This window comes from Rattus norvegicus, chromosome 13 (genome assembly GCF_036323735.1).
Source record: "Rattus norvegicus strain BN/NHsdMcwi chromosome 13, GRCr8, whole genome shotgun sequence".
NCBI lineage: Eukaryota > Metazoa > Chordata > Mammalia > Rodentia > Muridae > Rattus > Rattus norvegicus.
The window spans coordinates 105461804-105484264 of NC_086031.1; the positions used below are offsets into that span (position 1 = coordinate 105461804).

General features: G+C 43.7%; 1 protein-coding gene across 1 annotated transcript in view; it reads right to left on the reverse strand.

Moving 5' to 3' along the window:
• Positions 1-567: 567 nt before the first annotated feature.
• Positions 568-22461, reverse strand: part of Ppp2r5a (protein phosphatase 2, regulatory subunit B', alpha) — a 44397-nt gene continuing 22503 nt past the window's right edge. Inside the window, exons 2-13 of the mRNA NM_001107891.1 lie at positions 19443-19639; positions 16209-16310; positions 9884-9976; positions 7144-7274; positions 6016-6075; positions 5230-5338; positions 4780-4833; positions 3521-3571; positions 3257-3376; positions 3048-3175; positions 2406-2507; positions 568-1658 (exon numbers count right to left, since the gene is read on the reverse strand). Of these exons, the coding sequence (NP_001101361.1) occupies positions 1526-1658; positions 2406-2507; positions 3048-3175; positions 3257-3376; positions 3521-3571; positions 4780-4833; positions 5230-5338; positions 6016-6075; positions 7144-7274; positions 9884-9976; positions 16209-16310; positions 19443-19639 (1280 nt within the window). The 3' untranslated portion in view covers positions 568-1525. The remainder of the gene's footprint in view (positions 1659-2405; positions 2508-3047; positions 3176-3256; positions 3377-3520; positions 3572-4779; positions 4834-5229; positions 5339-6015; positions 6076-7143; positions 7275-9883; positions 9977-16208; positions 16311-19442; positions 19640-22461) is intronic.

Below are 22461 nucleotides of genomic sequence, written 5' to 3' on the forward strand. Positions count from 1 at the left end.
GTTGAGCTGCTATTAACCTGCTCTAGATAACTGGGAGGTGTTCTTATCTATCTATTCTTAGAATCAAACACCCGACTTCCACTCTGGAAAGGCAGCCCTGTGTTCTGTGTGGGGTTGCCCCAAGTATGAAAAAGCAGTGGCCTGGGGGGAGCAGTGTCACTGAACTGCTCAATGGCCGTAGAATGCCCCTGATTAAGAATATAGTAAAAATACAGGCCACTGTACTGAAGGGAGTTTTCTCAGGGGCCATGGAGGCTGCTGTCACCCTGTGCTCCTTTTAAATGGTGTTTAGCTGAGACGATGTTAGTCTTCCAGCTTTTCCCAGAACTGCTGCTGTCATCGATACAAGATTGCCCCCATTTTAATTAAAACTAGCTTTAATGTTAAACCACCTGTCCTAGAACACAGAGGGACAAGAAGCTTGAGATTTTATTAAAAGATTGTTTAAATGGCTAGACTCCTAATCCATGGACCACAAAGCACCCTAATTCTAATTAGAATACCTCCATGAGTTGAAATTTTCTAATATATAAATTATCTTCCAGAGACCAAAGAGCAAATGACATAAGGCAAAATACAAACATAGACTTTATTAAATGCTGCTCAATCCCCAGTGAAGATCTTTCATTATAAAACGGTTTTCCATACAACTGCAAGGCAAGAGGTTGGAATGGTACTGATAACAACAGGTGTGAAAAATACCCGACCAGGTAAAAACATACAAGGCTTCTACGCAGTCAATTCAGAGTTTGCCCACTGCATTTCCCTTACACAAAGCCAGGCAGTGATAGCTAGCAGTCCGCATCACACTGTGGGACCCAGGGCCTCCTTCACCCTGCAGGCAGGCCTGGGACGGGCAGGTTGAGGACTGGGAAGGCCCTGCCTCCAGCCTTGGAGGAATGAAGGAGGTGAGCTAGGGTCCACCCGCCGGTGCTGCTCTGCGCACGCTCTGGGTGCTGCTGCTGCAGGGGATTTGGGAACAGTCAACATTTGGTTTACTTCCCCCCAGCTTTTAATACTTTGTGCTTCGGAAGCCTGGAAACGCAAGATGTTGCAAAACCCAGAGTATGGCAGTATCTTTAATGAGGCTGGGCCTTTATCTCCCCACCCGCCTCTCTAGGAGAGGGGAAGGGAAGGGCAACACCTCAGCTTATCTCATGAAGGAAGGTTCTTTCCTCAGAAGTACCCAAGGTGTGCAGCACTGTGAAAGCACATGATAAAGGAAGTGTGCAGAGGCCGGCTTGATCTGTGTGTGCAGCACACCTGGGCTAAGTCGTGTGACTCACGCCACTCCCACAGTCACCTCACTCAACAGATGACAGTGACACTCCATGATTAGACAAAGTTTACAATATACTGTGGCCGTGACACAGCACAGGGCTATGTTTAGTCCTTATCTCTTTCGCTTACGCTTGCCAGGAAAAACTGGCCTCCTAATTACATTATACTGATGAGGTTTGGCTTTGAAGTTTTTATATATTCCAAGAGTGTACAACACTGCCGCCCAGCAGGGGGAGCTGACCTTTTACTGGGCACTGGTATTGCTGAGAATACTGTGCATGTTGTAAGCATTGTTCTGTTTCTCTAGAGCCTTCTTCAGCTTCAACTCTTCTAACTTTTTCCATAATTCTTCGCGTTCCAGTTCTTTCTTCTTCTCTCTGTAGAGAAATCGGCAGTTTTAGTGGGAAGCTCAGCGAAGTCCCTTGTGGGAATGAGCATTTCATTGCCTGTGGCTTCTGTGACACATGTGGTGTTACACAGCACTAACTCACCACAGTCGATACAGGAGAGCTCCAGGCCAGCTACAGTGACACTGAGGGCCTTGTAGGGACAGGTGGAAGCCCCACCCTTCCCACATGTGCAGAGAGGCAATCTGCCCACCCATCAGTACAGGCTGTAAACATGGGCTTTCACCGGTCTACAGGTTCCTACACACCTCTCCTGCCTGTTGCTTTATGGACTCAGGTCGTGGTTCTAATTTCTCCCTGAACCTTGTGATGTTTTTGTTTGTCTGACAGAGGGTCTCAACTGTGTCTTCCTGGCCTTAAAGTCACAGAGAAAGACCTGACTGGCATCCTAAGCCAGAGCTGGGATGGTATGTTGACTTCAGAAACCACTTTCTGATGATCCGAAGCCCTCAGGGAACCCAGTGTAGACGAAGGGTTTGTGTACATGCTCCTAAACTACTGGACTCTTTCAGCTCTGGAAAAGCACGATCCACATTTAAACCACAGTCCGTTAGAGGAGGAAAGTCATGTAATGACCTTAACAGATTTATAAAAGTAACAGGATTACTTTGCTGGACAGTGGCTTTCAAATTATAATGCCTGATCTATTCACCCAACAGCTAAGAGACAGACCTCTCCAAACTGAGTATCATAGAATTTTCAAAGCTCATCAAGTACCTCTGTCTTTCAGCCTTGTAGGAACTAGTAAGGTCATCAAAAAGCTTCCCGTTCATCTCCATTAGGGTTTTCAGCACGTTGTATACCAGAGCTACAATAGTCCTGGAAGAGAAGCCAGTTCTGGGTTAGAGGCCAGCAACACTGAACGCGTAATTAATGTCAGACACTGTAACTAAAGTGCAAAAACTCTGGCCACACATGCCATTGATGATGGACCCGGTATAACATTCGGGTTCTCGTCATCTCACCTTAGACCCTGGGGTAGCAGGATAAAAATGTCACAGAAGTTAGAATGTCCGAATGCCACATCTCCCTATGGCCCTCAGCGTCTAGTGTGGGGAGGCCAGGTGCAGCCAGCTCAGCCACATCCGTTTCCACAGTGGCACCGGAGCACTGGCTGGTAAGACTGTTTGCTGAGGAACATCCACAAAGAGCTTTGCAAAGATAAGTAGTATCTAGAACTGTGATGTTAGCCGTCAGGATAGGTTACAAGTCTGCACAGGCTCCGATGAGTACAGGAAAGAGCGACAGGTAAAGCACATGCCTGTAATCTCAGTGCTGAGGCTGAGCAGGACCCTGAGCTCCAGGCCAGCCTGTGCTATTTAAACTGTGTTAAAACTGAAACCAACAACAACCACTTACTGATTCCAGTGTTCTTTGGAAATTTTATACAAACTGGCAAACATGATGGGCAGGATCTTATCGATGTTCTCCTCAATCAAACTGAGAATGTATTCGTTATTCCAGAAGTACAGTGCTCTCTCTGCAACCTAAAAAGACACGAGAAACCTCAGAATCCGCAGGGAAAAGGATGGCACAAAGTCAGATTGTCACAGACAGGCAGTTGGTACCTGGAAGTGAGAACTGGAGACACACTTGGATATCTGTTTAAAAAGCGGCTCTTCAATCTTTTTGAATTGTGTTGGCTCAATGACGTCTAAGATCTCTTCAATTTCTCCTAAAAACATCACCTAGGTTTTAAAAAAATTTTTCTTTTACAAATGGTGCTAATGTAGAGAAGGCAGAGGTGTATGTCAGGGAGTGGGCACAGTTCAGAGAGCAGGCCAAGATTACAAAGTCTTGGTGTAAATGCATTTATTATTATTAAAACCCACCTCTTTCTGACTGCATGTTTTTGGCCAAAATTTCAGGAGTCCTCTGATCACCTAAAAAACACCAGAAGAGTTTAGAAAGAATTCAACAATTGGGCGTGCGGTGCACCATCTACAATCCTAGTACTTGGAATTCTCTTGCCTCACACCTCCAAGTTCTAGACCAGCCTGGGATTCAGGCCAGACTGTTATCACTCAGGACATGAAAATCCCTACTTAGCTTTATTAGGACTTGGGCCTGGGATGGACCAGACACCGCTACACCCAGCTGAGCAAAGTCTGTGGTTTCCATGTAACAGGACCAACATGAGTGGACACTTACAGCACAAGAAAATGATGTATGGTGTGAAGGAAGTTAGGAGAACATTTCTGATTTTCAAAGACCATATACTGTAGCTGGGGATTGAACCCGGGGCCCAGTGCATGCCGGCCGGCCGGCACTCACCATCTGAGGTCAAGCCTCAGCTCACTGGGGCAACCCTAAGAGATAATTCTTATTATCGAAACTTATGCAGTACACATTGTAAGAGCTGGGCCCAAACCTGTTTCACAGCTGCCAAAATAAGACTTTAAAAGGAGGCTGTCTATTTCAACAATTATGCCATATACATACATAAAACATTTCAAGCACCCCTAGGGTTAGCCTAAGATACATGACCTTTAACCCTTCAGTTTCAGTATTTATACTTAAAGTGCTTAGAAAGCATTCTACCTCAAAACACTCACTTTACTTAGGGTTACAGTGGTTTGTATAGTAAGTTCGGTGAGCTCAAAATCCCAGCATTTAGGAGGCTGAGGCAGGAGGATCACAACAAGGTTGAGGCCAGTGTAGGCTAAACACAGCTCTAGATCTAGATCAGCCATGGCTAAAGGCTCCGAGTTCATTAGGACTGTGCTCCTGAGCTCCTGCTCTCACGCTGGCTCATCTCAATCCCTTTTCTCAATAACTAAGACTCTCCTCACTGTTCTGAGATTGGAATCCAAACTGCTGAAGGTGAGGAGACACCTTCAAGTCTTTTGTGTGTTATTTCTGAACAAAGTTCAAGGAAAGGCTTCTGGGACCCGGTGTGTCCTCGCTGTAAGAGGTGACAGGAGGGTGAACAGTGGGTCCTACTACGCCATAACTATTACCCCTCAGTTTATGCCTACTGCCTCCTGAGCATGCGTGCTGCTCCTACTGTGGGACAGCTGACTACCCAGGCTGCAGTGAAACACCGCTACAGGTGATTAGACAAGCGCATGGGCAGGAACCCAACACTCACCGGCTCTGTCAGTGTCGTGTCTTTCTCCAGGAACTGCACAACACAGTAGGCCAGCTAAAGGGCAGAGCCAAGATTAAGAGATGTTAGTGAAGTAACGTTTAGGGATAACGGGGTAGTTTCACACTGACACAAAGTGTCACTTCAGTCTTAAGTTGCAGTAGGAGATGAATACATTCTTATTAAAGTTCAACAGGTTGTTGGCTCTAGACTTGATTTAGTCTTCCAGGGTACATCCTATAATGTTAACAGTGACCAAGACCTGAACCAGGAAGCCTGATAATCTTTTCTGTATCTGACCTAAAGCTGCAGCAGTAGTGAACAACTCAGAATAAAAATCTGTCAAAGCACATTCCTTAATTGTCCACGAGACCAGCCCCTCGATACCTCTCAAATATTTTGCCTTTATGCTTGTTTTTGAAAATGTCCATGTGTAAATTTTCTGAAATTTACCTGAGCATGAAACAGAGCCAGTCCTTTTGCAGTATGCATAGGAATAAGAACCTTCATTAGAAACTGCTTATGTTCTGCTTTCAGTGGCAACGCAAAGCCATTGATGATACTGGAGGGAAGAAAAGGCAGGGAAGGGTTAAGTAGTCACTTTGTTTCCCCAGGCTACACTATCTGCAGCCACTCCAGACTGCAGCAGTCTGTCCCTCCAGGGCAGCCTGCAATCTGACATCTACAGGCTGCCACTTTAGTTCTGCACAGCTGCCTTTAACTTCCTCCCTTAAAGCAACAGGAGCGACTTGACTGTCCCAACGCTACTAGAATTTCCAGCATGCTCAGTGATGATAACTGGGGAGTTTCCCCTACATTTCTGAATAATCTGGAATTAAGATAATTCTATCATTTCTGGTATGCAGTGAACAGAAAGGAAATGTGTATATAAAACCAAAGACTCTTCGAAAGGAACAGTTAGAGTTGGAATGGTCTGTCAGCATTTGGGAAAGAATTCTTAGTGAACGTCTGATGGAATGAATTCATCTCTTCCCAGCTGGGAAGGCTGTGTAGACCCAAGGCCTTACGCACAACACTATTTTATATATATGCCAGAGCCCTGAAGCCTGAAGTTGTCTTCTGTTTGTTAGCGATTAAACCCAGGGCCTCCAGCATTGTGCTCAAAACTCTGAAATAGGAACTCATTTCAACTCCAGCTGTTTAGTACATAAAACATTCTTTCGGTAACTTAATTCTTTAAAAAAAACCCACCCCTGACCCCACCCCACTCCAACCTACCTTCCCAGTATTTCAAGGAGCTCAGCCACTCCATTGAAATGCTCCGTTTCATAGATAAACCTGAATTTGAAATAAAGATAGACGTAATATATTAAAATGTTGTAAACACCAGAGAACAGGCAAGAAGGTGAAGAAAGTCAGCCAAGGCAGCATTAAGCGCAGCACTGGCTGCTTGGCCCCAAGGCTCTGGTTCACACCAGACTTTTGGTCTTGTCTTGAGACTGTAGCCAATCCCCACCGCCCGTCTGATCCTGCTGGCCCGACAGGTGTGTGCTATCATTGCACCGGGTGAGCTACGCCCCAGCCCTGACTGGGAGCAGTAGCAACACAAGACCTGTTTCCCCGAGTCACACAGACTCTGCTCAAGTTTGCCACATGAAAACAGCAATATCGTTCCATCCGGATCATTCTATACACTTAACATACAAGAAAGACGGATGGCCTGGAGCAACTGTCTCAAAGTAGGAGGCCACTACTCACATAAACATCCCAGGACAAGGGGTCTACGTTTTCACCTGTTCAGAGAGTTTAGACTGCAAATGGCGTAGGCTATCTAGTTTTCTACTGTCACAACTGCCTCTAAAGCCAATGACAGCATGAGGTGGGCGTGACCCAGGGCTGCAGAGCTGAGGAGATGGGACACTGACACGAGACTCGGGGAGGCAGCCCCGAATCTCCCATGCGAGCCTAAGGTCACATCTTCAGTAACTGACACCAGGGAAAGGAACCTGAAACACAGATGGTAATGTGGACTCTGATGTGAAACGCAGGCCTCACCAGTACTTAAACCACATTCCCATGTGGATCTTAGTTTTATCAGCAAAAGAAAGCTCTTCTCTGCAGGTATTGGCTTAAACTGTGATTGTTTAAAAAAAAAAAATTCAGAGAAAGTTTGAGCAAATTATTCTTTCAACTCAAAACACAGCATCCATCCAACACTGTCCTCACTACCACTGCTGCCTGGTAAAGGGGACAGCTTCTACATTGTTAGGCTGCCACCATGTGATGGGCAGGATGACCGAGGTGCCATCAGCGGGGCTGGGCTTCAGATAGGAAGATTCACCTCCAGGAGCGTGGCTCAGGAGACAGCACGAGGGGGGAATGCTATGCTCTCAAGGACGGGCCTACCTGAGGAAGATGTTGTTGGTTTGCTTTCTGATGAACGCCCTCATTCCCAGGAACTTCCCGTAAATCCGGTGCAGGACGGTCTTCAGGAAGTCACGCTCTCGTGGGTCTTCACTGTCGAAAAGCTCCAGGAGCTTTAAGAAAGATCTGACAGATTACTTTAAAAAAATAATCGAGCTAAAACCGTTCTTTTTTCTAATTTTGACTGTAAGATTACCTATGAAGTCTGTAACATTTTCCCTAAATAGTCTGCCTTACTAGATTTTATCTTTGCTAAGTAAATGAAACTAAGAAAGGTATAAATATTTTCACTAAATTCTTTTTTATACATTCTTTGTATTGTTTTAAAGAATATAAACACGTTCTAAAAATACAATTTTTTAACCTCACCCCGGTGACTTTAAAATTTTTTCCTAGCATAATTTTTGGTGTTATCATACTTAACTTTTTTGATAAAACTTATTTTTATTTATCTGTTTTTGAGACAGAGACTCATTAGCCCACGCTGGCCTTGAATTTGCAGTCTTCCAGCCTCTGCCTCCCAGAGTGCTAGTGTCTGAGGCCAGGCTGATCCAAAGTTCCGTGGTGAGACTGCCTTGAACAAGAAGCCCATCTCCAGATACACAGAGCTGCAGGGTTCTCCTGTTCTAAACAGAGATGCCCAGGGAAGGCGAAGCTCTTTCTTCCCTCTGTCCTTCTGTGCAGATTTCAAACCAACGCAGACGTCCAGAGGCACTGATACATCACGTTCATGTGCCCTAAACAAGCAACTTCCTTATGGTTTGCACTCATTTTTAGCTAGGTTAAGGTACTGCATGAGGCCCCACCCAAAATACCTACAAAGCACTGGTCCAAATTATTATAATCAGACATGGCTAGCCTTCTCATTTTAGCCTTAAACTCATATTTCTGATGTTGGTTTACTTGAGAGATGACTTTGTTCAAAGTAGATTTACCTCTATGGGGGCATTAAGCTCAGCAGCAGTTGTTAGCCGAGTTTCAAATCTAGACATGTTTTGAAATATTATAATTAAATAAACCTATATTTGTAGCAGGAAACCTGTTTTCTCTTTTCTGGCTCTGTTGCCCTCAAACTATTTTTAAGAACAATTCAATCAAGGTAAGAGGGTCTAGTTCGGTGTTCTCAAGCTGTGGGTCATGACTCCTTTGGGGTTGCATATAAGATTACGATTCATAACAGTAGCAAAATTACACATATGAAGTACAATAAAATAATTTTATGGCTGAGGTCACCACTACACAAGGAACTATATTAAAGGGCTGCAGCATTAGGAAGGGTGACACTGCTCTAGTTGAAATCCAGACTGTGTCATTTACAAGCTGTGTGGCACTGGATGTGGGCACTCTCTTTACAAGAAGCATAACATTTATGAAGTATCCAAACGACAGGTCTGTGTCACAAAAAACAATCTTGGGAAATTATCTTATTTAAACATAAATTTAAGTTATGTAGTATGCCCTACCCCCAAACCCAGCTCTTTCAACAAAATCTCTCCTACTCTTCTGAGTTTTAACTTTCAAAAGCTGAGAATTCTTGTAAGGCAGAAGCACCCCCTAGTACCTCAGGGATGCAGCTGTGGGCAGTACACGGAACTGTCGGAATCAGATAGTTAACTGCATTGGCTTTCCAGACACTTCAGGAGTTTGAGGTAGAAGGTAGGAGACGGTCCTGCTCTATTAGGTTTCTCCTGGCTCTCCTCAGAAAAGCCCAGCAGTCTAAGCACCTAGGTTACTGCAGCATCTGCTTCAAGGTCAACCTGCTGCCATCGGAGATAGTTAATGCGTGTGGCCTCACAAGAACCCGAGTACACTCCACAGGCGAACCATACAAGAAAGTAAGTGTGGTTCTCTGCAGTAACCCCAAAGACCCTGCTTTGATTGGACTGACTTTACTCCTGGTTGATGTGTATGTTCTACTGTTAGTGAACAGCTAATCTTACGTAGTTTCTGAAGGGCTCTTGAAGAGATAGGCAGGTGATGTTATTTACCATGTATGAGCCAGGAACAGTTCAAAAATATGTGGAATCTTTTTTTTTAAAGATTTGTTTATTTTATGTATGTGAGTAGTCTCTTCAGAAACACCAGAAGATCAGATCCCATTACAGCCACAACGTGGTTGTTGGGAATTGAACGCAGGACTTCTAGAAGATCAGTCAGTGCTCTTAACCGCTGAGCCACCTCTCCAGCGCCCACATGTGGAATCTTTATCATGCAGGACACCCAACAGTGGTCTGAAAAGTCCTCATAATGGAGGCAAATTGTGCTCTCAGCATCAAATTCCTAACAAGGTTTGCACCGTGATAATGGCTTTAAAAGAAAATAGATAAAGAATGGTTCAACTGACAAGACAACTTCAAATGCCTGAAGAGGCTGTTCAGTCTAAAACGATCTTGACAGTAAAAACCAACGGATACATTCCTAGAAATTAATTGCATGTTCGTGTCAAGAAATAGTGGTAATACCAGTTTCTAAAAACCAAGAAGGCATTCATTCCGTGTGCTCTAATGGTCCCATTTTATTTTACCTGTGGCTTAAGGAACTGGTCAGAGTGGGGCCTGGGGTGGGGTGCGGTGGGGTCGGGGAGACAAGCAACTGGAGTTCAGATGCTGGTGTGCAGAAAGGCATCCGTAGCTCAGTCATGATGATTAAACGATTACCTCAACAACAACTGTTAATAAGCAAGTGCTAAGATACAAACATTTGAGATCTAAGAGTCCCTTACCTGTTGTACAAACTTCTGGTCAATGTATCGCTTTGCAATGCTGGGCTGGAAATCAGGACTCTCCAAGAATCTCAAGAAGAATTCATACACCAGCTGTGTGAGAAGGTAAGTAAAAGCAAAATGATGTCGATAATATTCTGAGTTACAGTTCCTGTCAAAACACCGTTCTTACCAGCCTGAGTGGGTAACTATCTCTAAAAACAGTGGGGTTTTTTTTTGTTTTTTTTTTTTTTCCCCCGGAGCTGGGGACTGAACCCAGGGCCTTGTGCTTCCTAGGCAAGCGCTCTACCACTGAGCTAAATCCCCAACCCCTAAAAACAGTGTTTTAAATAACCTTTATCTTTATAGCTTGGCTTTTCTCCTGATTGGCTTTTTATCAAATTGACACAATATATTATCTGGGAAGAGGAAGTCAACTGATAAGAATGTCCATCAGTTGCCTGTGGGGCACGTTCTTGATTAATGACTGATCTGTGCAGTGCCATCCCTGGGCAGGTGGATCTGAGGCTTGTAAGAAAGTAAACTGAGCAAGCCAGTAAGCAGTGTTTCTCTATGGCTCCGTGTCAGTTCCCTGTCTCTAGTAAGTCGTTCCATGACGGGCTGCCCTCTCCTCCTAGACGGTTCTTGGTCACAGTGTTCACAGCAAGGCGTCCTGAGCTGCAGTCCGGGAGAGCTGTGGTTCTGCATCACTCAGTGGATGATGCTAACTTACGAGTGCCCAAGGTTTATGTCCCCCTATCCCCTAGAGTCCCTTAAGCACAGGCTCAGAATGAGGGTGGGCAGTGTGGCCATACCAGCTTGAAAAACCAAGCCTTCCTATTAAACTAGGGTAGGGGGTCTAGCAAGATGGTTCAAGAAGGTAACAGGGTTTGCTGCTAATTCCCAGGACCCAATGTGGTGGAAGGTTAAAAAAAAAACAAAAGACTTCCATGGCTTGTCTGTCTGACCTCCACATGTGTGTACACGTACACACACACACACACACAGTTGGAGAGTAACAAACTAAACTGTAGAAGCACAGGCCTGAGGAAGGAACTGTACACCAGAGCAAATAAACCAGACACGAGGGTGAGTCTTGTACCAAGAAGCCCCATGCAGCTTGGATGACAGCACAGTGCCCTTATCACTGCAAGTCAGAACTAAAGTAATCCAGGAGCAAGCACGGCCAGAGTCAGGCAGTAGTGGTGCACATCTTTAATACCAGCACTCAGAATACAGAACTCCATGAGTTCAAGGCCAGCCTGGTCTGCAGAGTGATTTCCAGCACAGCCAGGGTAGTACTACACAGAAACATTGTCTTGAAGGAAAAAAAAAAAAAAACAGTAAGTAACCTAATAGCTATGAAAGGTAAGAAACTGGCCTCAAGATACAACTTAATTTATAAGCAAACATATCAATTAAGAACCCTAAGAATACAAGAGAATTAGGTCCCAGTACAAGGTCACTTAAACATCTGGGGTCCGGGCAGATGGCTCCATGGGTAAACCTCTTACTTCACACGTGTGAGGGCTGGAATTCAGATCCTTAGCACCTGTGAAAAGCTGGACAGGCTCCGGATGTGTGGGCAGCTCTGATGGCTCAGCAGTTAGGAGTGCCAAAGCTCAGTTCTCAACACCCACAGTAGGCAGCTTGTAAGGCTGGTTAATACCAGTTCCAGGGAATGTGATGCCCTTCTCTGGCCTTTGTGGGCACCTGCACTCGTGTACAACACACATGTAAGCATGCATGCATGTACACACATACAAAATAATGCATCTTAAAAATAAAAAAAAAAAAAAGCTAAGCAGGTGGGGTGACCCACTTGTAATCCCAGCACTCTGGAGGCAAAGGCAGGTGGATCTCTGTGAGGTGAAAGCCTGGTCTACATAGTGAGTTCCAGGCCAGCCAGGGCACCTTACCCATCTGGGCACAGGGAACAAAGTTTATTTGATTGAGAGATGCCTAATTTTTATTTAATGTCTCTGAGTCCACCGTCGCTGTTTTCAGACACATGAGAAGAGGGCATCAGATCCCATTACAGATTGTTGTGAGTCACCATGTAGTTGCTGGGAATTGAACTCAGGACCTCTGGAAGAATAGCCAGTGCTCTCAACTGCTGAGCCATCTCTCCAGCCCAAGATACCTAATTTTTAATGTTAATTGTGCATTAAGAGTATAATAAAAAATAATTGTGCTGTGGGGCACAACTATGTCGCAGCATAGGCCTGGAATGAAAGCACAACAAGTAACTTTTCAGAGAACTAGCATATCCCTTGGGGGACTTCTATGACACCAAGCCCAAGCCCCGGATTCCTAAACCAATGTGTGGTTGGACACTGTGCCGTTCATAAACTGTACATGGCTTATTTTTTAAATTGTATTATTTTGCCCCATGTCTGTCTGTGCACCACGTACATGTAATACCTAAGTAGGCCAGAAGAGGACGTCACATCTCCCTGGAACTGGAGCTGTGATGCTGGTTGTTGGGACTCACACCCGGGTCCTCTGTTAACAGAACCGCCAGTATCAACTGAGCCATCTCTCCAGATGCCTAATTTTTAAAATAATTTTCCATCTGCATAACTTCCCCGACAGCAAGCACATGAAATGACTAATCTAGATGCAAATACCTGCTGTCAGGAGCTGACTTGGCGCACTGAGGGAAGGCAAGGTTATCGGTTTAATGCATGCTGCGTGCACACTGTACACAGGTGGACGAAACCACGGGCCTACAGAACAGACAGTCTTCGTCCCAGTAAGACCATCTTAGAGGAGCAAAGCTTGTTCTCGGAGCCACTCTACTCGCTCACCCTACAGTGTGTCTCCTGAACTTATCACATCTGACTAGTGTTCATTTCTGGGTGTACACCATAAAACACACAGTCATTAGGGCCTGAGGGGGTGTCTTAGGGGTCCTTCCTCCCTCTGGTGTCGGAAGCACACAATGGAGGCCTGAATGTTTACTAGCCATATGACATCACAGTTGACACGACTGTTTCTCAGCAGCTACTGAGGTTTCTCTATGTCCACATGAAGACTTATAATTTGCTTTTAAGAATCTTGGGACACACGTCAACAACAGCTTCAGCACTAATGCACTAGCAGACTTGACACGTTTGTTACAAGGCTAGCCGCCTGCCATCTGTATACACTAGAGCACACCCCACACCCTAAAGACGAGATACACAGAAGCCGTACTACTCAGTCTTTTGAGACAATGTCTCATGTAGCCCAAGCTGGCCTTGGACACAGAATTAAAATATAACTGGTAATGAGTGTGAACTTGGGATGGCTCTGCCCCACCTCCTGATGCTGGGGATCCATCACTATACCAATTGATCTGGGGCACACACCCTACCAAGTACACTACAACCCAACCTCATTATGGTACTCATGTTTGAAAATGCCCTTCCTAAGGTGAAACAATAAAATTAAAAAGTTCTGTTCTTCATCACTAAAAAGATACATGGCCACCAGAAAACAGTACAAACACCAAAGAATCTCAAAATAAGACCCATATGAGCTAACGAAACTGGAAACATCTTGACCAGAGAAGAAAAGACTGAGAGGCAATTGCAGTGGGTCTAGGTATATAAAAGGCCCTTTCCAAGGAGTAGGGTGGCCACGTGCTTTCCAAAGTCTCTTAATAGGAAAGTGATATGAAGGGATTCTAAACGATTTGTTCCATGAAAGAATCCATGAAGAAGAACATATTATACCACATAGTTTACACTACATGTTTAGAACATGTTTACACTACATGTTTAGAACATTGCCTGGGCACAGGGAGCAGCAACAGAAGTCCAATTCTCTGTGAATCCTTCTCTAAACATCTGAGAGAGCAAGACAGAGATTCTGCAAAATACTGAGCTGTTTAAATATGTTCAGCCTGGACCTTCTCTCTGGTCTTTCATCCACTGAACAAAACTTTGACACAAACATGCCAAACTGGACAGAAAAGCCTGTGAGGCCTCAACACTACACAGAACTACAGGCAACTGAGCGAAGCTGGGCAGGGGAGACATGGTCCTCCCCTGGGTCAAGCACACCAATTATACAGCGCTCAACCGTCAGCCCTGAAAACATGCATACAAGTAACACACGTACTTAATAACAATGATGAAAAACATCAATTTGAAGAATTGGGGAAGGGTAGCATATGGGAGAGTTTAGAAGGACGAAATGCTATAATTAAAATACAATCTCAAAATACAGCAAAACATATGCTGGACAGGGTAGCAAACACTTGTATCCCCAGCTACTGAGAAGCTGAGACAATATCACCTGAACCCAAGAACTCATAAACAGCCTGTGCAACACTGCAAGCCTCCCCTGCCACACCCAGAGAGCAGTGGAGATCATTAGTAGCGCTTACAACTAAAGTGCCATACATGGATCTCTAAGGTGTACAGAGGCACAAGAACCTTCCATCGAGGGCTGGAGAGATGGCTCAGCAGTTTGGAGCACTGACTGCTCTTCCACAGGTCTTGAGTTCAAATCCCAGCAACCACATGGTGGCTCACAACCATCTGTAACGGGATTTGATGCCCTCTTCTGGTGTGTCTGAAGACAGCTACAGTGTGCTTATATATAATAAATAAATAAATCTTTAAAAAAAAAAAAAAGAACCTTCCATTGTGCACCTTTTCCTAGCACGGTAACTTCCTATGATCTCACTGAGAGCAGCTGTATATCCCATCACAACACCTGCCTAAGTACATGACATCACCATACTGGAAACCTAAGGAGTTTCAGACTGCCCCAAAGCATTTCATTGCCAAATTTAAATGCTATTCCAAATTTTGGTAACTCAAGAGCTTAAAATTTTAGACATACACAGACCACAGATGAAAGCAAATTGCTTGTGTGCCTGTGCAATCTGGTTTTGTTTGAGTGAGATCCCATGAGGTGGAGAGAGGCAGAGGGCACAGGTGGAGTGCTCCGTCAGAGGACAGCCTGTGCAGTTGGCTTTCTTCACCACAAGGGTTATAGGCCCGAGCACAGGTCACTAGGCTTGACGGCGTGTGTCTTCATCTACTGGGCCATCCCACCAGCCCTAGAGATCGTATCTTGATGGCAATTACCATCTCCTAAAATGTTAAGAACTATTTTCTCTCGGGGAATTTAAACGGAGCCTCAAATTATACGAGTGAAAAATGGAAACACATTGTTTACTTGGCTGAGTTTATGTTAATTTCTGTGAGTATATAAAAATATCCTGATAGAAAATCTGTCTCTGCTTTTAAACTTTCAAAAACTAAAAGTCTTTTCCAAAGACCATCCAGCTACACATAATAAAAAAAGAGAGTAACATTGGCGGATGAGAATTTCATGCTTTTAAAACCCTCCCGTTATTAAATATAGTACTCCTAATTTTATACCGGCTAGAGCAGAAAACTTCAGATGAACTTGGACTTAACTCTATTAAAAAATAATTCAAGGGCCTGGCATAGTGGTGCATACCTTTAATCCTAGCACTTAGGAGGCATGAAAGAGGTAGGTCTCTGAGTTCAAGACCACCCTAGTCAACATAGCAAGCCCGAGATCAGCCAGGGCTACGTAATAGAACATATCTCAAACACAACAACAATCTAGCACCTCTAACTAACTAATATTTGTAAGAGACACACTTTAGATTCAAAGAAACAGACATTAAAAGTAAAAGAATGGAGAATATAAGTCAGGTAAACAGCAGCCAAAGTTAGAATGGCTTTACTCATATCAGACAACCTAATTTCAAAAGAAAAACCAAGTTTTAAGCCAGCTGTGGTGGTGCAAGCCTCCCAGTGCTCAGGAGGCAGAGGAAGGTGGATTCCTGTGAGTTCAAGGCCAGCCTGGTCTACAGAGTAAGTTCCACTCCAGCCAGGGCTACATAGAGAGACTGTCTCAAAACAGCAAAACATTACTTTTAGAAAACGAAATAAGGTTAAGAAAATGTATTCAAAATAAATATATTATTTTGATTTTTCTTTTAAAAAAATTAACATTTATTTTATGTGTTTTTGAATGGGGAGGGCGTGCATGTGTCACACCTTGCATCTGGAGGCCACATGACCACTTACGATCAGTTTTCTCACTCCACCACATGGGTCTGGGACTGAAGTCTGTCATCAGTCTTGGCAGCACATAGTACCCTTACCCACGGCCACACCTCAGTGGCTCGTGTTTATATTTTGGGGAGGACAGGTTCTTACTATGCAACTGAAACTGGTCTTGAACTCATGATGTTCTTGCCTCAGCCTCCCATGGACAAGGGTTACAGGTAGGTGACCACACATGCAGCTTCAAACTCAGGATCAACAGAGTATTGACGTGTCATCATTGTTAACACAGACTAAGTGATTACCTGTATGTGAGGCCAAGAGGCCTCAAGTGTGGGCTCATCCTCTTCCGGGTCAAAGTCTGGGTTATCACTTGGAGGAAGTGTCCGGAAGATGTTAGCACTGATCTGAAAAGAAATTAAGTTTGGACTCATGTTCTCTGTGTGTAAGTTAATCTAACAGTGAAATACAAAGCATTCTAACACCATCTTATTACAGAAAAGACGGGTAAAGCCCTACATTTAGTTCAGCCCTATAAGTCCCTTCAGGACACAGAGGGCACATGTTTCTCTTGGAGTAACTAACTTCCTTAGACCCCAAGCAGCTGAGGACCACAGATCACCTCCAATTGATCACAGATTACCTCCAAACGCTTCCATCCCCAGCTGCTCTTTCCAAAACTTGTTCAAAATAAAACAGAATCAGGAAGAGAAGAGAGGGAACCATGGGCAAGAGGCAAAGCCACCAACTTTATCTGTCTCTAATTTGGCCATTCTACAGCTCCTCCCATATTCGAGCCTAGCTTTGGTCTACAGCTGTAACAAAAATGCCCTCCCAATTATCAAAGTCACAAAACCACCTCCATTTTAGTACTGTCAGGTCTGAGACTTTAAAAAACCCCAAAACAAAGAAGGGCCCTGAGACCCACTCTAGAGTCCGTGACCCAGCAAACCATGCACACCTTTTCCTCCCCACCAAAAGCTACACTATGGCCCCAGCCCACAATTCTTTTGTGCTTTTTGGAAATTACTATATAGATCAGATTACTCTCAAACTCACAAAGATCTGCCTGCCTCTGTCTCCACGGTGCTGAGATTAAAGGTGTGTGCCACTACACTCGGCCTATTTCCTTTAAGAAAGATGAACAGATGGCTTAGTAAACATTTAAGGGGGAGCTAGTAAGGGGATGACTATGGTGAAGGGATGACTATAGTGGGGGGATGACTATTTGAAGTAAACTACCTAGGGCAGGAAGGTAATACAAGCGATGTACAAGTTTCCAACTCTTCTTGTAAAGCTGCATCAGAACAGGTAAATGCCTGTCAGCAACACTGCCATAGCCCCAAAGAGGCAATTATCTAGAACTTCATCGATTACAACTCAAAACATTTTTCTTTTTTTTTTTTTTTTTTGAGACAAGGTTTCTCTATGTAGCCCTTGCTGTCCTAGAACTAGCTCTGTAGACCAGGCTGGCCTCAAACGCAAGAGATTCATCTGCTTCTGACTCCTGAGTGCTAGGACTAACGGCACGTGCCACCATGCCCAGTTCTCAAAACCAAGTTTAAAGGTAAAACCAGTACCCATGTAATGGGCGCCAGCTTCACAAAGAATAGAGGAAGTCTCCTAATTGTCACTAGTAAAATGGAAAGATAGCCTTGTAGCCACCAGTAAAATAACCTGTTGATCAGATGGCCCAACTCTTACCTAGAAATTAAACAAAAACAAGGGAAAACGCATCTTTTGAGTACAGAGATTAAATCACAGAATAACATATAGAGAATTAAAGAATAATCTGAATCAAATGTCTGAATATTTTTAGTTAAAATAGAGTATCTTCCATCAAAATTCCTCAACTGAAACCACTGGAAGTCAGTTAACAGAAGGCAATAACCTTAATCTTGAAATTTTAATAAAATAAAAAATAGGAAGTTCACCAGTATTTAATATTTACATTCTCTTTTACTATCTGTGTGAGTTTACAAAGCTAATTTTGTTTTGGTTAGTGTTCTCTCTAAAGCTAAAACAAATAGATAACAACAAGCCTACTAGGGCATTAATTTCTGATCTAGAAATGCAACAAAAATTCCTAAGTTCCTTTGACAGGTCTTCAAGCAGGATGAAAAGAAAGCCATACACACACTGGAAAGGTAGTTATAGTCAGTTTTTAGTTAACCTATTTGGACTTTATCAAGGCACGAGTAGAATTTTCCAGAGTTTTTCAGTGCTCAAAATTGCTTAGATTCTGGCTTCTACATTAACAAGGTGTGATAAGAAGTACTATTTACCTCCTTATAGGTTGAATTATAATTAAAATGTTATAGTCTGTTGTGGTTTGCCCAGAAGTTATCTGTATTTTGATGCTAATTACACTGCCCCAAAGACAGCTGCCTAGTTGTACTCAGGGACTCAGGTGACTTCACCAGAACCTCCCCATTGAATTTGAAAAACAGGTGAGGGGCAGGTACAGGATAGAAGGAGGCCTGTCATTGGAGGAGAAGGAAGGATGGGCAGGAGAGCAGTTTGAAAGAGGAGGAGGAGACTAGGACAGAAAGGAAGAGGCATGAGAGAGGAGAGGGGGAGAAGCCATGGCAGGTGATGTTAAGAGTCTGCTCTGTGTATTTACAGGTTGTTATCAATGTTCCTAAGGGATGGATAGTACCGGGCTTTGTATGTTTAAGTGGGCAATTATATCTTACCAATTGGATCTAAGATTATTGTGTTGTGTGTTCTTTTATGTGAGGGTTTGAGTGTAGGAAAGTGTGCTGCTGGGATGTGTTTCCGCCAAGATATCTAGCAGATATCTTGGGGCACCGCGGTGTGGACCTAGCGGGGTAAAAGACACCAATACCATTTTATTTTTATATTTTTACCACAATAGTCTACAAACATGATGTCCTAATAGGATTTCTTTGAAGCCGGAACTAGCTTAACTCCTTAAGCACTGCCTACACCACTCACTCACACATTATGACCTGTATGAACTTGAATTTATATGGTTGGTTATTTTTAAGATTTAGTCTTAGTTACATGTATGTGCCTGTGTGTAGATATGTGCACCTCAGTGTAGGTGCCTCAGGTTTCCTCCTGGAGCTGAGCTATGAACAGGCAGAGAGCTGCCAGTTGGGAACTGAATTCCAGCTGTCCTATACAAGAACAGTATGCTTGAGCCTACATCCTGCTCTAAGTTTAAGGTCTACAGTATCCAAAAAGGTATCCAGAGCTACAATACCTACCAATTTCCCAAACTCCTATAATCAACGGCCACGTCAGTGAAATAGATAATCTTTCAAATGGACTTTTTTGAGACAGAATCTCATGATGTCACCCTGACTGATGTAGAATTCACTTCACAGGCCAGGCTGGCCTACAATTCAGAGATCGCCTACCTGTCTCTGAGGTGCTGGCATTAAAGGTGTGTACCCCCATGCCTGGCCCCAGGGGATGTTCCTACGAATGTTCTTTTGGGCATGTCAGTCACTGTACACACCTCAGATCTTTGAGCTTACATTAATCTGAGGAATAGAGATCTAGAGGCTTACCATTTTTACAATATCAGAATACGCTGATTCAACAATTACACCACGGTTAGTCGAAACATACTCAACCAGCTCATTGAGCGTTGCTCTTTTAATTTCTTTGCTCTTCAAGTCTGAAACAGAGTCCATGAAATCAAACAGTACACAGCACTGTTGTAGCTTCTGGCAGAAAAGCTCTTGCTGTTCATTTGATGTAGCATCTATAAACAGAAAGAGAGACACTGAATAAACCAACTTGAATGTCACTTTGGGTTTTTTTTAAATATAATTTTGTAGACGCTATTTGCATGCGTACAGTACTGTAAGGGATTGAGTGGTAAACCCATGTGTCCTTTCACACAGGGATTTACACTGGCCTAGTCTAGCTGTCTACAACCAATCACCGAGTATTACCGAGTCTAACATACCTTTCTTGTGATCACCCCAATTATTTTAGATGCTCACCGTCCCTTAACTACATTGAGTCACAACAGGCTAATCATTCATAACTAATTATTCATTTTTGGTTTATTATGTAAGCTACTTAAAAAGCTGACTTTCCTAAAAGAATCAATACCCAGTAAGACCCTCCATATTTTAGAAAACGAAGCCCTGCATTGTATCCAAGTACAGCTGCCAGTGCTAAGTCACCTTTCGACACTACCAAGCCTCTCCATCCTGGAAACCAGAACCCTTGGGGCTCCTGAGAGCACAGGCTGTTCCTAAGCCCAGAATGCCCACGTCCCCACAGATCTTGGCGACTCTACTCACTGGTTCCATTTTGGCCTAAGTCCTTAATCAGGAGTTTTCCTAATAGATGAAACTATACTGGCTGGTTAATCCACCTTTACCCTAAGGTATTTTCGGTGTGTATGTCTGATACAGTGTTTCTTGTATCATATGGTAATTATATCCTGTATTTTTTTTTTCTTTTCTTTTTTTCAGAGCTGGGGACTGAACCCAGGGCCTTGTGCTTGCTAGGCAAGCGCTCTACCACTGAGCTAAATCCCCAACCCCTATATCCTGTATTTCTAATACTCCTAATCTATGAGAGGTCTCTCAAAGCAGGAACCGAGTATTACGTCATGCTTACTGTGTCCCTCTTCCCTAGAATGCCCCGCATAGAGCCTGACACATAAAAGACACTCAATGAATATTTGCCTTCTGCTTGTTACAAAAGCAAGGTTTATGCTGATCCTAACAGATGTATTATAGCGTTTTGTTCTTAGCATAAAAAAATTACATTTAAACTCTGGGCTTTCAAATCTATCCATAGGGACCTTCTAGTAGCTCACTCATCTAAGTCTCCTGAACGACTGAGGTTACATTTCTAAGATCAGAGAGGTAAAACCTGATACTTAGGCTCATAGATGTAAAATCACTTCCCCATCGAAAACCAGCTCTTATTTTATATAACGATACAAAAAGGATCTGCAAAGAGATTAAAATCTCACCACAGGCATCTGCAAGTAGGTGTCTGTACATGTGTGTGCATGTACATGTAGGGGGGGGGTTTATATGTCCCCATGTATGGATGTGTCTGCATGTGTGTGAGGATGTATGTAGTGGATTTTGTGTTCCCATGAGTGGGTGTGGACGTGCATATGTGAGCGAGCCTAGATTTGCCAAGCTGTCCAGCTGTATGGCCAGCAAGCTCCAGGGACCTCCTGTCTCTGCATCTCCTCAGCGTTGGGACTGTAGGCTTCTGTGTGAGTACTGGAAATTCAACTCAGGTTCTCACAACTTCATGGCCCATCTTGAACCATCTCCCCAGTTCCCCCTTTCTTTATTATAGCAAAGTGTAGATGTTATAAAGACCAGCATAATTCACATGACTTCTGGAGGGAATGATAAAAATTACAAAATAAATTCGAATGTGCTGTAACAGACATCTGAGGCCGAGCCACTGAGCTTCTAAGACAGCTCTACAACCACAGATAATCGTCTCCTGCTCTGAACCGGGGCCAGCCTGGGTCTCTGATGTGAAGCTGAGTGTCAGCGCATAGCATTCTTTTTTTTTTTTTTAATTTATTTAATACTTAATAATAATTCTTTGGTTTCCGGGCAAACATCCCCCTCCCCCCTCCCCTTCCTTATGGGTGTTCCCCTCCCAACCCTCCCCCCATTGCCGCCCTCAGTCTAGTTCACTGGGGGTTCAGTCTTAGCAGGACCCAGGGCTTCCCCTTCCACTGGTGCTCTTACTAGGATATTCAATGCTACCTATGAGGTCAGAGTCCAGGGTCAGTCCATGTATAGTCTTTAGGTAGTGGCTTAGTCCCTGGAAGCTCTGGTTGCTTGGCATTGTTGTACATATGGGGTCTCGAGCCCCGCATAGCAGTCTTTTTTTTTTTTTTTTTTTCCCTCCCATTGTTCCACTCTTTAGTGGACTTTTTTCTTTGGGGGCTGGGGTAGGAGCAGGGGTAACAAATGTTACTTTGTAGCCTCTGCCTCTCTAGTGCAGGAATTATGAGACCCGTCACCACGCCCACCCAGCCCCAGCAGTCTTATTACTGTCAAGTTTTTTGTTTTTAATTTAATCACCTTTTCTGGAGCTACTCTGAAGTGGACATATCTAAACGTTTCTTAAAGGATCATTAAATCTGCGGATAAGAGTTGCCTGAGCTCTGGAATGAGACTTCATACACTGTGGAGAGAACGAGACAGCCCTGACACACACAGCCAGCAGTCAGGCTGACTCCCCTTGCTTGGCCCCAAACACCAGTGGTGTTCAGTAGTGGAGTCTGCTCACCTCTGCTAAGGCAGTCACATCTGAACGACTTTTTCTAAAATCCTTTGGAGTTTTCTGTTAAATATTTAACTTCAATTAATAAATGCCATTCCCTAACACTGGTACCAAGTTCATTAGTTTAAAAAATCTAGGAGATAAAACATCTTTGCTTTTTATAAACTCTAACAATGCTAAGCTTTTCGGAATGCATATGTGTTACAAAGTTACAAAGATGATGGTGACTGTCTTACTAAGAACCCTTTGTTAACTGGTAGAGAAAATCCTCATAGTTCTTGCAGTTACTCATTTATTTAA